At 34.5% G+C, this 14289-nt stretch overlaps 3 protein-coding genes and 1 long non-coding RNA gene across 8 annotated transcripts; 2 read left to right on the forward strand and 2 right to left on the reverse strand.

Annotated features, from left to right (window-relative positions):
- Nucleotides 1-2300: 2300 nt before the first annotated feature.
- Nucleotides 2301-4797, reverse strand: LOC104766251 (uncharacterized). Of its 5 annotated transcripts, none has more exons than XR_015591570.1 (7): nucleotides 4672-4797; nucleotides 4391-4471; nucleotides 3825-4078; nucleotides 3597-3708; nucleotides 3121-3473; nucleotides 2674-3035; nucleotides 2301-2592 (listed from the first exon to the last, which is right to left on the reverse strand). It is a non-coding gene; the product is annotated as an uncharacterized LOC104766251 (long non-coding RNA). The 5 variants fall into 5 exon arrangements; XR_015591571.1 differs by having other exon boundaries at nucleotides 2674-2817; nucleotides 3121-3241; nucleotides 3348-3708; XR_015591573.1 differs by having other exon boundaries at nucleotides 3121-3241; nucleotides 3348-3708.
- A 1224-nt stretch (nucleotides 4798-6021) lies between these two features.
- Nucleotides 6022-7744, forward strand: LOC104766252 (CRIB domain-containing protein RIC5-like). Its single transcript, XM_010490093.2, has 5 exons — nucleotides 6022-6196; nucleotides 6291-6362; nucleotides 6508-6586; nucleotides 6670-6770; nucleotides 6859-7744. The coding sequence occupies exons 3-5, from the start codon at nucleotides 6529-6531 to the stop codon at nucleotides 7309-7311; spliced, it is 612 nt and encodes a 203-aa protein (XP_010488395.2). The 5' UTR covers nucleotides 6022-6196; nucleotides 6291-6362; nucleotides 6508-6528; the 3' UTR covers nucleotides 7312-7744.
- A 176-nt stretch (nucleotides 7745-7920) lies between these two features.
- LOC104766253 (large ribosomal subunit protein eL42z/eL42y) lies at nucleotides 7921-8943 on the forward strand. The gene is made up of 4 exons (XM_010490094.3): nucleotides 7921-8036; nucleotides 8228-8407; nucleotides 8571-8645; nucleotides 8741-8943. The coding sequence occupies exons 1-4, from the start codon at nucleotides 8034-8036 to the stop codon at nucleotides 8798-8800; spliced, it is 318 nt and encodes a 105-aa protein (XP_010488396.1). The 5' UTR covers nucleotides 7921-8033; the 3' UTR covers nucleotides 8801-8943.
- Nucleotides 8944-9117: 174 nt separating this feature from the next.
- LOC104766254 (plastid-lipid-associated protein 6, chloroplastic) lies at nucleotides 9118-12825 on the reverse strand. The gene is made up of 4 exons (XM_010490095.3): nucleotides 10634-12825; nucleotides 10280-10516; nucleotides 9556-9682; nucleotides 9118-9458 (listed from the first exon to the last, which is right to left on the reverse strand). Exons 1-4 carry the CDS (start codon nucleotides 10895-10897, stop codon nucleotides 9244-9246), a joined length of 843 nt encoding a protein of 280 aa, XP_010488397.1. The 5' UTR covers nucleotides 10898-12825; the 3' UTR covers nucleotides 9118-9243.
- Nucleotides 12826-14289: the final 1464 nt, after the last annotated feature.

The following is a 14289-nucleotide window of genomic DNA, read 5'->3' on the forward strand; positions in this document are numbered from 1 at the left end:
CGATGTGGTAGCATCGATCATAGGGTGGCAAGCTGTCTCCAGAGGAGTGCCACGCCGGCAGCTCAGACGGCGGTTCGTGTGTGCTACCATTGCAGGGAGCCTGGGCACATCAAACCCAAGAGTCCCAAGTTGCAGCAGATGGCGGTGGCAGCGGTGCAGCACGGAGTGCAGCCGGAAGTGCAACAGGTGGCACAGATTGAGCAGGTGCCATGGGTGTACAAGACCGTGGAGACCGGAGGAACCATTATCGGGGTGATCACAGTTATAATTTCTGAGACTCAGACTTTTAGATTTTCAGTAGGTTTAGATTTGATTAATTGTCTGTGAAAAATTGTTAGGGTTTTTAGCACAAGAGGTTTGTGTAGGGACGTTATTGGTGGGCGGGTTTAGGTCCCATGTCATGTTTGATTTTGGAGCAACCCTGAAACGACCCGACCCGTTTTTTTTCTTTTTAATAATAATAATTAACTAATTAACAAGTTGTCCCATACCCACTAACCACCTAACCAGAAACAACCAAACAGAGAAACATAACCAACACAATACCATTAATCCAATAACCAATAATTAATAAACCAATAACCAATAATTCAATCCAACAAAGTCATAAAACATGAAACCAGCAACCTAACAATGTTTTAATGACCCAAACTCTGACAACTTAACAGAAGTCAGACAACAACCAATCGAGTCACTAGAACATCCTTCTCTTCATTGCCTTGATTCCACGAACACACTTTGCCTTTACCTGCACCAAAAACACAAATTCAGATGCATGAGTATTTTATAAACACTCAGTGAGGAAATCCTCCCATTTACTTGGCTATACACATAAGCAATTGAGATATCTCCAATCATCAAACAACAACCAATAACCAAACAACAAACCATACATCTGCATCGACCGACACCAACCCATGCATCAACCAACACCATATGAGGTCGCATCTACCGACACAAGCTTGCATTGACCGACGCAAGGTTCACTTGCATCGACCGACAATCACACTGCATCGACCAATGCATGCTCGACATTGCACGAAATCCCTAGTTGCATCGACCATCGCCTCCACATGGCATCGACCGATGCTCCTAGGTTAAACCGCGCCGTCCTCGTATTGCATCGACCGATGCACGTGCCGAGCATCGTTTTCCCCCAAAGCTTCTCGTCAGATCTCCGTTGCTAAACCACCAAAACACACAAACCAAAGCCACAAAAAGCTTCCCAAAGCCTCTTGCGACTCAAAAACATTCTAACAAGCCAAATAAACACATAAACAAGCAGATCAGAGAAATCTCCAGCTTAGATAAGCCATGGTCATGCACTCACATTTGCGAAGAAGATTCTGAACCGCAAGCAAAAAGAACTACACTCCTAGCAAGCTCCTACAACGATCCCAGCTATAGATCTCTACAGGAATAGCCTCAAAACACCAAAACCTCTCAAGAACACTCAAAAACTTCTTTCTCTCATTCTTTTTCTCCAGAAACGGCCAAACTCGAGCAAACCCTCGAGTTTCTGACTATATATAATGAAATTTAATGAATTATTGACCCGTGGTTGGACTGGGTCGACCCGATGACCTGGTGACCGAGAAGGTCTTCCGGTTTGCTTTTCGGGTTGGGTTTAATAACATTTGATGTTTGACAATAATTAATGTACAAACTTGTAATAAAACTCAGAAAATACTCTTTTAAAATTACGTTTTATGTGTTTATCATAATTTTAAAAATAATACTATAGTTTTATATTTTATTTGATGTTTTTCTATTAACATAAATATAATTATACATATTTAATAATATATATTTTTATTAATTTGATAAATAAGCCTAAAACTAGTTTCTCATTAATCTTTATTTAATACTAACAATTGATCCGCGCTAAGCGCGGTAGTTAAATTAAGGTGTATTCCGGATTTTGTTGTGTATATTATTTTTCTGGTTACGTAAATTCATATTTACGTTTGTTTTTGTATTTGATTTTGGTTGCTTATCTTGTTTTGTTGGATATTTTTTATACAAATAGGTTTTGCATTAAGTATAATTTAGTTTGTTGTTTATTTTTAAAAAATTGAGATCATCTTGTGTGTTTTTAATGTTTTTTTTAAAAAATATCATTACAAGTTAACATTGTGTAGTTGAAGTTGTTGTTTTGCTGTAGTTGTTAGTTGTGATTAATTTATTATTATTTGTCATTTTGTGGTTGAATTGTTATTTAATATTTTCATATGTATTTTGTAAACTGTTGAAGTAGTTTTTTTTGTCAATGTTTAAAAAAAACATTTAAAAATGGACGCTTTTAACAAAAGATACATGATTTTAATAGTTATCTTTAAATATATACAGAATTGTTTTAATTGAGGAAATGGAATCTGTATCCATATGTGCAGAATATTACTCTCTCTTCTTAGTTGGGGTTTGTCTTCAAGATTTGTCAGTCGTTACTTTAAGGATGTTGTATTTGTAGAGAGGGTATGTTGCTCTCATCTTAAGCCATTTCACAATACAGGTCGAATGAAAATGGTGGTTACAAGGAAGAGCATGAATCTCTGCACCATCCTCGTATGAGCTCAGACATATGCAACAGTCCTGATAAGAAAAATCAATTAGAAGAAACATTTGGAACTTCATAAAGCAGAGTTAATTGTTGTCATAGAAGATTGGCTTTACTGCATCCTCAGCAAGGAGCGTTCTTTCAGTTGCTAAGCATAGTCCTTTGGTCGGTATAGGAACCAATTTGTTCTTCTCGTTGGTATAGAAAGCTTTAAATTTGTAAAGTGGAAGAACACCGAGCTCAGCCTCTGATACTCCTTCCTGTATAACCCACAAGAAAAGGCGTTTGTAAGTCTTTAAAGTCAACAAAGATTAATGAGAGGCTATCCATTTTCATGTTCATATCGTTCATGCAACGGGGTAGAGAAGAGCGATAATGCAAGGAAGACAGCCGCAGAGAGCTATTACAACAAGGCAAGCCAAAACAATACAGAAAATGGCGAAGAAGACGTCAATCGCCAGAAAAGTCACCGACCAACCTGCCAAAACTCGGAAGATTTGGAACACACAGAAACAATAATTCTTGTATTTGAATGAGCTTGGAGATATGAGAGAATCTGATACCAGTAAATATTAGAAGCTTCTCCTAAAAGCTTATCACCACCTTCAACAACCCAATAGAATCCAATGATCCACCATACGAATGATACCACAATGTTTATAGACTCACATCTTTTAGCAAAAACTGATTACAAACCCATCATCCCAATGGCAAATTCAATCACATAAACGACAAAAAAACATCAATTTCGTCTTCATAAATTCATGAAATTGAGATTAGTCAATCAAACTTGTAAGTTGTTGAATTGTCATTGTCTTCTTCTTCTTCTTCATGATCATACTCACTGTGATCTTCATGATCGGTGGCGGTACTATCTCTAGACTCCAAATCCCTAGCTCTACGCGTCGTGTTTATCCTGCAATACTCAGACAAAACCAAAACCACATGGATAAAACACTGTAACCCATACCCACAAATCCAAACCCTGATTGGCTCGACTTGACTTTGTGTAATGAGTAGATAAATCTTATTAATCTACTTCTCATCAATGAGTAGGAAGTCGATGCCCATGAGTTAGCCTCCTTTTTTGACATTGCGAGCAGGCCAATGACGAAGCATTCTTTTGACGATCTGTTGGTGAAGGTGCTCAGCTTTGAGATTTTCGAATGAAACGACAGGGAATCCATTTTAGTGAAGAAATCAAAGAGACGAAAAAAAATATATATGAAGCATGAAATTGGAGGAGAAGGCATTATATAGGACTTACACCAATTAAAGATAGAGTAGTGGGTCTTGAATTGAAAGAGCGAGCATTGAACGAGATGAATTACAGTAATAGAGAAAAACGTTACATTCGAGATGGAAGAGAGGGAAGACAGCGAAAGGGTATGGAGGAGTGGAGAACATTTATTTCAAAGATCACCATTAGATGAACCAGGATGAAAGAATGAGAAGGACAGGGACGTTTCAGGTCCACAACGGACGACGGCGCTGTGGAGTATCGTGGAGAGGAGTTTTATTCTATCGGTCAAAAAAATATGGTTTAGTAGATAATGAATTGGGCTTTTACAGAAATGTGATAGAAATAAATAGTAACTACTTAGTGGGTAATGTAAAATATGAACTTATTTTGAAAATATGGATTTACTTAAAATAGGGGTATGGTGAAGTGGCATCACCATGATCAAGAAAACTGCACTTTATATATATATATATATATATATATATATATATCAGATTTTTCTGTTAGGTTCTAAACCTCATCCCGACTATCCGACTAACTAAATGATTTCTAAACGGATGTAACTCGTAAGTTCAGTCAAAGAGTCAAACCTTAGCTGATTCATTTCACCAAGCGCCAAGATTTCTGTTTTCTATATCTCGAATATAGAATCGATGTCCAAAAATGCCTACCTACAATGTAATATCGATTGACAAACATAAGTTCTCGAAAATTTTAATTCTTGTTTATTGACGTTCCTTATAACTAAATACAAGGATTAAAAAAAAAAAGAACACTAGGGAGTCTATAGTTTTAGTTGTGGGAGAAAAGAGGAAATGATAGCTAGGTAACATATATAGATTATACTTAAGTTAGGGATAAAAAATCTCACATGTCAGATGATACGATGAACATTAAGATTATTATTGTTATACAAATATCTCAAGTCTCAACTATAAGATTAAATTAAGAGATTGTTAGTTAATTTCATTTATGTATCCAGTTAAAAATCATGAGATAACATTAAAAAATTACTTTTAAAATTTAGAAAATATGTATTGAAAAGAAATTTGTATTTGTAAAGTTATTTAAAAGATAAAAAGTAATACTCGAAATTAGCTTTTATTAGTAACATTTTGAACAAATTACTAAAAATTAGCTTTTATAGCTTTAGGGATACAATTTTGAGTATGTGGGATGATATTATGAACACTAGATTATTTTATTTATGATTTTTATACAATTAGATAGCTTAAAACAAAGTTAAATTTAAAATTTCAGAGATATTTTAATTAATTTAATTTATATATTCAATAAAAATCCAATTCATTGAGAGATTATTATTTTTAAAATTAATAAAAATATATTTATGGAAAGGAAATCTGTATTTGTAAAATTTATTAAAAAGATAAACGAAATACTAAAATATAGCTTTTGTAATTATTTTTTGAAGAAACTCTTACTCCTTGAAAGAATCTTTTTTATAAAATTAAGTCAAATTAATGTTTTAATGTGCTTTTGTGTTTTATTGATACACACATCATGCACACCCAATTACTGTTAGACACAATATCATATTGCGAATCCAACCATTCATGTAGAAAGTCAATCCCCCAACTATATATAAATGAATTTCAAACTCCCATTTCTAACCAGGAACGAGATCTCTTTTAACAATGGAGTTGTGGACTAAAATCTTGATAGGCGTCGCCATTGCACTGTGCGTCATAGGGATTGTGTTCAGTTTCCTTAAGTTGCTCGGCGTTAAATTCACCAAGAAACCGGATAACGACGACGAGAACTAAAAAAACTAATGCGTGAAAGACAAAACATCTCATTCTGCAAATAATAATAAATTTTTTGCTTCTAATTTTTAATTACTGACATGTGTATTTTTATATAAATGGATTTGCCTTGTTGGAAGTTGTTGACTATAATAAAAACTAGTATTGCAAAATTCTATAGATATAACTAAAAAATATATATATTGAGAGATGATTTTTCTTATTGGGTTTCTCTAAAAAGCTAACAAAGAACCGTATCTCCCGCGTTTGCCAGTAAATAAAACAATTCACAATTTCACATCATCTTAATATAGAATTTGAAGAAATTGCATTGAAACCACCAAATAAGGGAAAAAAATCTTCTGGCTATCCGTTGACTTGCAACTTCTACATCCAATAATTATCCACCACGTAGGCTTTAGGCATATGTAAAAAAGAAATAGACAAGAAAAAAAAGAGAGCCTTTGTGATCGAACAAAGAGGACAAACACATTTGAGACTTCTTTCTTCTTCTTACGTGACCTCTCTTCTCTCTTCACCAAAACAAGAAAACAAGATAAACAAACACAATAATTCGACTTTTTTTCAGATATTAGTTTGAAGAACATAACCTTTTAAAGTTTTTATAACCAGGTATCTTGTTTGTTTTCTCTCTTCTCCAAAACAAAAATTAATAAATTGTATTTTCTTTCTTTTTGTTTGTTATATATTCCACTAAAATTTGCAGAAACTCATAGCTCTTGGAAATCTATATGAACCTATTTGTTTGTTAAGCGGGTTTTATCTACTCCATAAATATGTAAGTTGTTTTTTCTTCTTCTTAAGATTTTTATTTCACAATTGTATAAATATAAAAGTTAAAACAAGAAGAATCTCTATAAAGAAAAGCATTAAATTTACGAAAAAAAATTAAGGTTTGTGATTTTGCTTGGTGTGCAAGCTAGGTATGCAGCTGCAAGTTGAATATGACCTCACAAATGAAGGGTCTATTAAAAGGGTTGAGGTACATTGCTCGTATCTTCGGTGAGTTTATTCGTTCTCGAAACAAACTCATACATATGTCTACATACAATAATCAAACATCTTAATAAATGTTATCGTTGTAGAGGATGAGAAGGAACCAGAGATGCAGATTGGGATACCAACCGATGTCAAACATGTTGCTCATATAGGATGGGAAGGGCCCTCTGCTACCACACCAAGCTGGGTATAACCTTCTTCTCTCTCAATGAATATTACTCTATGAATAGGTTTTGCTTGTGAATTAAGTCAAATGTTTTCATGGGAATATGCAGATGCATGATTTCAAGTCTCAAGATCGCACAAAGACTGAGACGAAAGGAAGCTCTAACAAGAAACCTGGGAGTTCAGGGGAGAAGCATAGAAACAAGGGGAGACGTAAGACATCAACAGGAAACAACTCACCTACAGAATCTCCATCAAGGGCAGGAGGATCAATGAGGCCATCAAAACGCAGTACGGGTAAACAGAGAGAACAGAGCACAGGTTCGGGGTCAGAGTCTTCAGGGTTAGAGTTACCTCAACAGACTGATCAGCCTGTAGGGCCAAAACACTCGAGGCAGAGAAAGTCAAAAGGATCAGCGGGAGGAGGAGGAGGAGGAGGAGGAGGAGGGGGAGGAGGAGGAGAACCTCTTCCACCTAATGGACCAGTAAAGTCGAAAGAAACAGATATATCCGTGAGAGCGGTTTACCCTTGTGCGGGTCTTGGAAGTTCTACAGGAAGATGAAAGATGAAGAGGAGAAAGAAAAAAAAAAGAGAGTGTTGTTCTCAAGTTTAGACTAGAGTGGTGGTTTTTGCTTTTCTTCTCATGATCTACTACACACTTTTTGTCTTTTCTCTCCCTTTTCTTGGAAATGCTTTTGCATTACAAGACTACAAGAACAATGCTTTTCATATCAAGTCGAGAAAGGAGAACCCTTTGATGATGATTGTGAATAAGGGATGTGAATTATATATGCTTGCTTAACACTCTTAAGAATATTCAGAAGCAAACCTTTCTATTGTTTTCTTAGGATTCGATTAGTATATTAGCCTTGATTGTGTCTGACATCTATTAGACTTCTACTGTTTGTTGCGTTTACATGTATTGTTCAAACGAAACCTCATTTGTTTAAATTGTAAATTTTTGATTTCGATGATTTCGATTTATTTTGTCACCACTTCAAGTTCTAGAGGTCTTTGATTGTAATCAATGTTTTTATTTTTATACACACATCAATGACACAATCCCACCACACAAAAGAAAAAAAAAAGATGGGCCTATAGTTTATGTCCAACCCACATACTACAAATATGGGCCTAATAGTTTATACTAAGGCCCAAAGCCGGATTAGGGTTTTCAGAAACTGTACTATAAAAGCTTTTTCTATAAACACCTTCGTCTAGTCTAGTGGACGACGACGGCACACAACAACAAGCTTCACCGGAGAGAGCAGAAGAGACGCGAAAATGGTATACTATTTATTCTCTTTCGAAGTAATTTGGAATTCTTAATTGTTCGTTTTGGTTTTGGATTAAGATCTTTGAGGAACAAACAATACATGGTCTGTATTGATGTTTCTTTTTCTTTTCCAGATCTAGTCTGTTTTGATTATGTATGTGTGTGTAACTGATTCATTTCTTTGGGTCTATGAATATGACAGGTGAACATTCCAAAGACTAAGAACACTTACTGTAAAAATAAAGAGTGCAAGAAGCATACTTTGCACAAGGTTACCCAATACAAAAAGGGTAAAGACAGTCTTGCTGCTCAAGGAAAGCGTCGTTATGACCGTAAACAATCTGGTTATGGTGGTCAGACTAAGCCTGTCTTCCACAAGAAGGTAAATATACTATCTTGTATTGATAATTTTGCTTTTTGAACTAGGGTTTAGGGAACCATTGATCTTGTATCTTAATTGTGTAGTAGAATCTTGAAATTGGAGCAGTGAGAAATCATTCCAAATAGAATCAGTTTTTTACTTGGATACATGTTGTATTGAACAGGCTAAGACCACGAAGAAGATTGTGCTGAGGCTTCAGTGTCAGAGCTGCAAGCACTTTTCTCAGCGCCCAATCAAGGTGAGATGAATCATCTTTACATACTTCAGTTAATGTATACTGGATATGTTACTTGGTGATTTGCTTACATTGTATTGTTGTTGTTTGTTTAACAGAGGTGCAAGCATTTTGAGATCGGTGGAGACAAAAAGGGGAAGGGAACATCACTTTTCTAAGTTGGTTTCGTCTTATGTTCTACTATTTTTGTACTTTGTTGGATTTGGAATCCTTCTGTTTTAGCTCTCGTATAAGATTGTCTCGTCTTTGCTTGTTGACTCTTATATTTTGAATCATCATCAAGATATGGTTTTGCTGTTAATCATCCACCTTCGATTTAACTTTTTGCAAATCTGTTTTCTCTCTATGAAAAATTCAAGAATATAACTCATTAGAGACTGCAATATAGTGCAGAATCTGAAAGTTCTATATCGTTGTGCAATTAGGTTACGCCATGCAGGTCATTCATATAGCTTTATCTGTAACAGGACACTCATTTCCATATGTAATCCTTACTTCTTTATGACTTTATCTGTTCACATGATTTGTACAAAACTCATGAGGCTGCTACAAGCAGAAAGTTTGTTTTTTGTTGGTCTTTTTACATGTCAACGCTTGAGAATTAAGCAATGACAAATACCCTAAGTTCACCTCTGTCCCCGCGAGTTATGCGCATGCTATCATCAACATAGGTGACTTCAAAATCTCCAGTTCCAGGGTTTGACGATGGCCTGAAACTATCGGGAAGCCTCGGGATATCAAACGGAGGAATCTGCGATAAGTTTCCTGATGTCTTCACTGTTGTTTTCTCAAATGTTATCTTGATCTTGCAAGTGCCTGTTTTTCCCATCGATATCAAAAATTGCTGCGGATTAACATTTTGCTCTTACACAATTCAATAAGCGTAAAACACGAGACAAAGAGAGATACAAACCTAAGAGTTCAAATTTGTGAGCCAATGTAGCAGTGGCTTCTAATGGCGGAAATGGCCAAGGAGCACCTAGTTCCACCTCTGCTATGTTGTCAAAGTCTTTGCTAAACACATCAATCCGTTGAAACACCTGGTTCCACACAGTTCTTATGAATCAGAAACAAGAGGCAATATTACAGAAGTCTGCTTTCTACTACTGACTCAGGTTAGGTGCGTTACCAAATGTAAACCAAAGAAAGCAAGAGTCTTAGCTCATCATCATTCAAGTTCAACCAAGACTATCAATGATAGACCAGACCATCATACACATACACATACACATACACATACACATATACTTGGCAACATAGAAAAAGGTTTGCTTTCGAGTGATTCGTAGATAGATGACATTGCAAAATTGAAACCTCAGAAAGCTAGACTCTTATCTCATCACCATTCTAGCTCAACCAAAACTACCATTGATAGACCAGACCAGAGTCACAGACGATACACATACACACATACCCTTGGCAACATAGAAAAAGATTTGCTTTCGAGTGATTCGGACATAGCTGACATTGCAAAATTGAAACCTTAGAAAGCTAGACTCTTATCTCATCACCATTCAAACTCAATAGACCATACAGTACACAAACACAACTTGACCACATACCCAAAAAAACCAAATCTTGACTGATAAAAAAGAAATCAGAGGCATTGATTCAAGAATTCACATGACAAGATATACCTGACCAAGAGTAACAGGGATCAAACGACCAGTGGGTAAACCAGGACGGCTACCACCTAAAGACCGAGAAGAGAAGGCGCTGCTATACAACAACCTCCATTTCCCTTGGAGTATATCAAGACCATCGGTTAAATCAACAGGTCCACCAGCAGTTTCAAGTTCTTTAGCAGCTTCCTCAGCTTTTCGTAAATCATCAACACTCGCCACAAGTCCTCTGTTTAATCCCGAAACTGCACTCTACGATTCTCACAACACAACACACATAAACAATCTTAAAATTCCCCCCAAAAAAACCCTAACTTTATTCTAATTTCACAAAATTGATTTCTTTTTATTTGAATCAGAGAGACTCACAAGTAATTTGAGTTTGAGCAATGCGATTCCCTTGTCGTCTCCTCCCGATCCAGATGATGACGGTGGTGGTGGGTCTCTGTCGCCGCCAATGGATACCTCAACGAGAGACGAATTCGCCTGAGTGAAACGCAAACGAGACGATCTGAGAACTGGAGAGGAAGAGAAAGAGCATCTGATGGACGGCGGAGGAGAAGAGCGGTGGTCGGAAAGAAGCGCCGGTGGTGAACGTAGTAGTGATGATGAGAGAGTAGAAGAAGCCGCCATGGTTGATTAAACAAAAATAAAACACACGAAGACAGTTGAGATATTTATTTTCTAGAGAAGAAGAAGAAGAAGCATCTACAGACAGAACAGAAGTAAAAGATTTCTCTTGTCTTTTTTTTTTTTTTGTTTTGATAAGTTGTGTGATTTGAGAAGCACCACGGGTTAGTGCGTAAGCTGTCACGTTTCCTAAAATACGTGTTTATTAACCAAAAATGTTGTCATTATTACATTCACATTTTCTATAAAATGATGTCGTTTTATGCAATTGTATAATGTAATCAAAATCGAGTTAAATAAAAACTCATAAAGCCCATGAAGATATCAGAAGATGCCCAATCCCACAATATTTCACATTTATTTTTTCTTGTTTCTTTTGTTTCAAGACTACAATTTAGTTCGATCTAGTGTTACATCTACATAGAAGCTTTGACCCCCAATTTTTTTTTTTTTTTTTTTTTTTTTTTTTTTTTTTTTTTTTTTGTAGTTATTAATCCCCACCTCATCAAATCCTGACATCCACACGTTTATGATCAGAGGTTTCTGGTTACATTTTTATTAATTTGCCCCGTACATATTTCTCCAAAAGCGTTAGAAAGTTATTGCATCCTAACCAATTTAATTGACGAATAATTAATCGACATAATTGTAATGGACAAAGTATTTTGCTTCCAATACTTAGTACAGTTGTGTTTCTCTCTTTTTGTCATATGACATGCATGCCTTTCATATATGCATTTCTTTTTTTAGAACAAAGTATTAAGCTTTTCATAGTAGTGGTGATGAAGTTTGGAAAATAATATAACTTCGTATTTGAATATATATTTTAGTACTGTATGAATGGATTCTTACATGGGAAAGGAAAAAAACGTTTTATGAGGTCATCAATTGAGTAAAGGGCTTTTTTTTCTTTTTTATGAAACAAGAAACTTTCTGTTTTTATTTTCTTCTTGTCTTTAGAGATAATATCGTCCAATTTTTGGTGGCACTAATTCAATGGTTGAAACTTCAATTTGTGATAACTTTTTGGCAGTTGGGTTCTAATTATGCTGAACAAAAATGATGTACTACTGTAGGAGAATACTAGCTAGTTATATTGGGGTTGTAGTATTAAAATCTTGAATTCAGTTTGTTGACATTTGTGTGTTTAGATTCTGCCGTTTGCAGTTTACTATTTATGTCCATGATATACCGCATGCTAAACCATGGGCTCTACGAGGTTTTTTAGTCTTTCCTTTTCTCAATTTGTGGTTATTTGCAACATGTAAGTGATAATAACGAACTGTTCGACAAAGAAAAGTAGACGTTAGTGTGAATGGATTTAGATGAAATTATATGCGTACTAATCGGTAAACAAACATAATTAGTGTTAATATATACTCCTACTTGTAAGAAATTCAAATTCGAATAAGACATCATTTATAACTCATGAACTTTCGTATGATTATAGTATAACATTATATATATATACTTATAGTATATCATTTCTCCACAATTGATACTCCATTAATGCTGCAAACGCAAAGCAATGCGAGTTTCCAAAGTCAAATTTTGGTGAGAAAAATGGTAGAAAATGAACGTTTAATCATTTGATTACAATTTAAAAATAATTATCAAGTTACACACTTAACTTCTATTTGTTTTTACAATTTTCAGAGATATTGGTGCACAATTTCTAATTACATGTTGATTGTTTTCCTAATTATGTAGTAATTCAAGACTCAAATCTAAAACATAGCAAATGAGAAGAGAGGTGATTAGATTTACCTATGATGGTCATAGCCTCATAGGATTAAGCTCAGAAGATTTAAAGATTCATAAGAAATAGGAATCGAAGGTAGAAATGAGAAGAATGAAGGAAAAGGAAAAGGTATCAAGGAAGAGATCCATTGGCTGACAGGTAAAATAAGAAATTGTTTTCTCAGGCGAAACTGAAGGCGGAGACGGCAAGAATGATGTTTTTGTCGTTTCATTTTTTTCTTTTCTTTTTGTTTTTGTTTTTTTTTTGTTTTTCCCTTTTAATAAACTTCAACCAATACAAAGAATGAGATCCAATTAATTTTCAAACATATGATCTATCTTAAAATATTAATGGACTTCTAAAATTATGCCCCTTAGGTCGAATTATTTATTTATTTTTTTAATCAAAATTTAACTATTATAACTCTTCTCATTATTATAAAGTAAAATCAAATTTATAAAAAACCCCGCATAAAAGAATATATGTGAAATAGTTTAATAGTTTATAATATATATGAAATAGTTTAATTTCTATGGGCATTCGTGCAATCCCTTTGGGTTCGGATATTATCCCATAAGGTTCGGATAAACGGATTTAGGTAAATAGAACCTATTGGTTATTTTTTGATATATTGGTTTGTTTTGGTTTAAGTATTACCGGGTTTAGGTACCGTAAAAAAAATTAATTAATTAAATTTAAATAAATTTAGCTAAATTTTGAATTATCTAAGAAATAATTTTAGATGTTTTGATTATTTTTGATGTTTAGGTTTAAAACTAATTGAAAATTGAAATATTCAACATTATAACTAAAATTTTGGATAATTGAATTATATTAATGCTAAATAGTATAAATAGTTTTTAAATATATTTATATATTCGGGTTATGATGGATACCCGAATGGATATCGGGTATTATCCAATCCTGACCCTAACCCGAACCCACGGGTATTAGAAAATAGAAACCAACAGAGTTTTGTAGGTAAACTCGTACCCAAACCAAACCTAGTTTTTGGGTCGAATATTGGGTTGGGTATTCAGATACGGTTTTTATGCCCATGCCTATTCTACATTATAAAATCTTAAAGTAATTTGTATATTATAATTTTTTTTATTGAAACGTTTGTTATCCATAGGTTTTGCAAAATCAAACAAGATGAATGGGACACACTTCTCTTATGGGTTTCGTGAGACGGGTTTTCTATAGTTAAAAAATAGCAAAATCATTACAAGGCAGACCTAACAAGATAGATTTGTCCAGCTACAAAATTTAGGTCATTTGATTTGACAAATTTTAATTAATATTACTGGTAAATTTTATCGGTTTGATAGTTTACGGGAGGATACGAGACAAGTTTTTTTTGTTAGTTCCGGTCTGGGATGAGTTTTTTGTTAGTTCCGGTCTGGGACGGGTTTTCGGTTAGTTCAGGTTTAGGATGAAACGGTTTGATAGTCCACAGAAAGGGAAGAGACGTGTTTAAACTTTAAACATATCACTTTTCTCTTACTATTTTTTAATGTGCCACTAATAATAATAAAAACAATCAGATCATTTTTTTCTCTATACCGAAGTAGAAACAAATCAACGAGTTTGGACTATGAATGTTAATAATATTTATATAAAATACGCTTACAACATAATCTAACACGTACAT

The sequence above is a fragment of the Camelina sativa genome, chromosome 19 (genome assembly GCF_030686135.1).
Source record: "Camelina sativa cultivar CO46 ecotype springtype chromosome 19, ASM3068613v1".
NCBI lineage: Eukaryota > Viridiplantae > Streptophyta > Magnoliopsida > Brassicales > Brassicaceae > Camelina > Camelina sativa.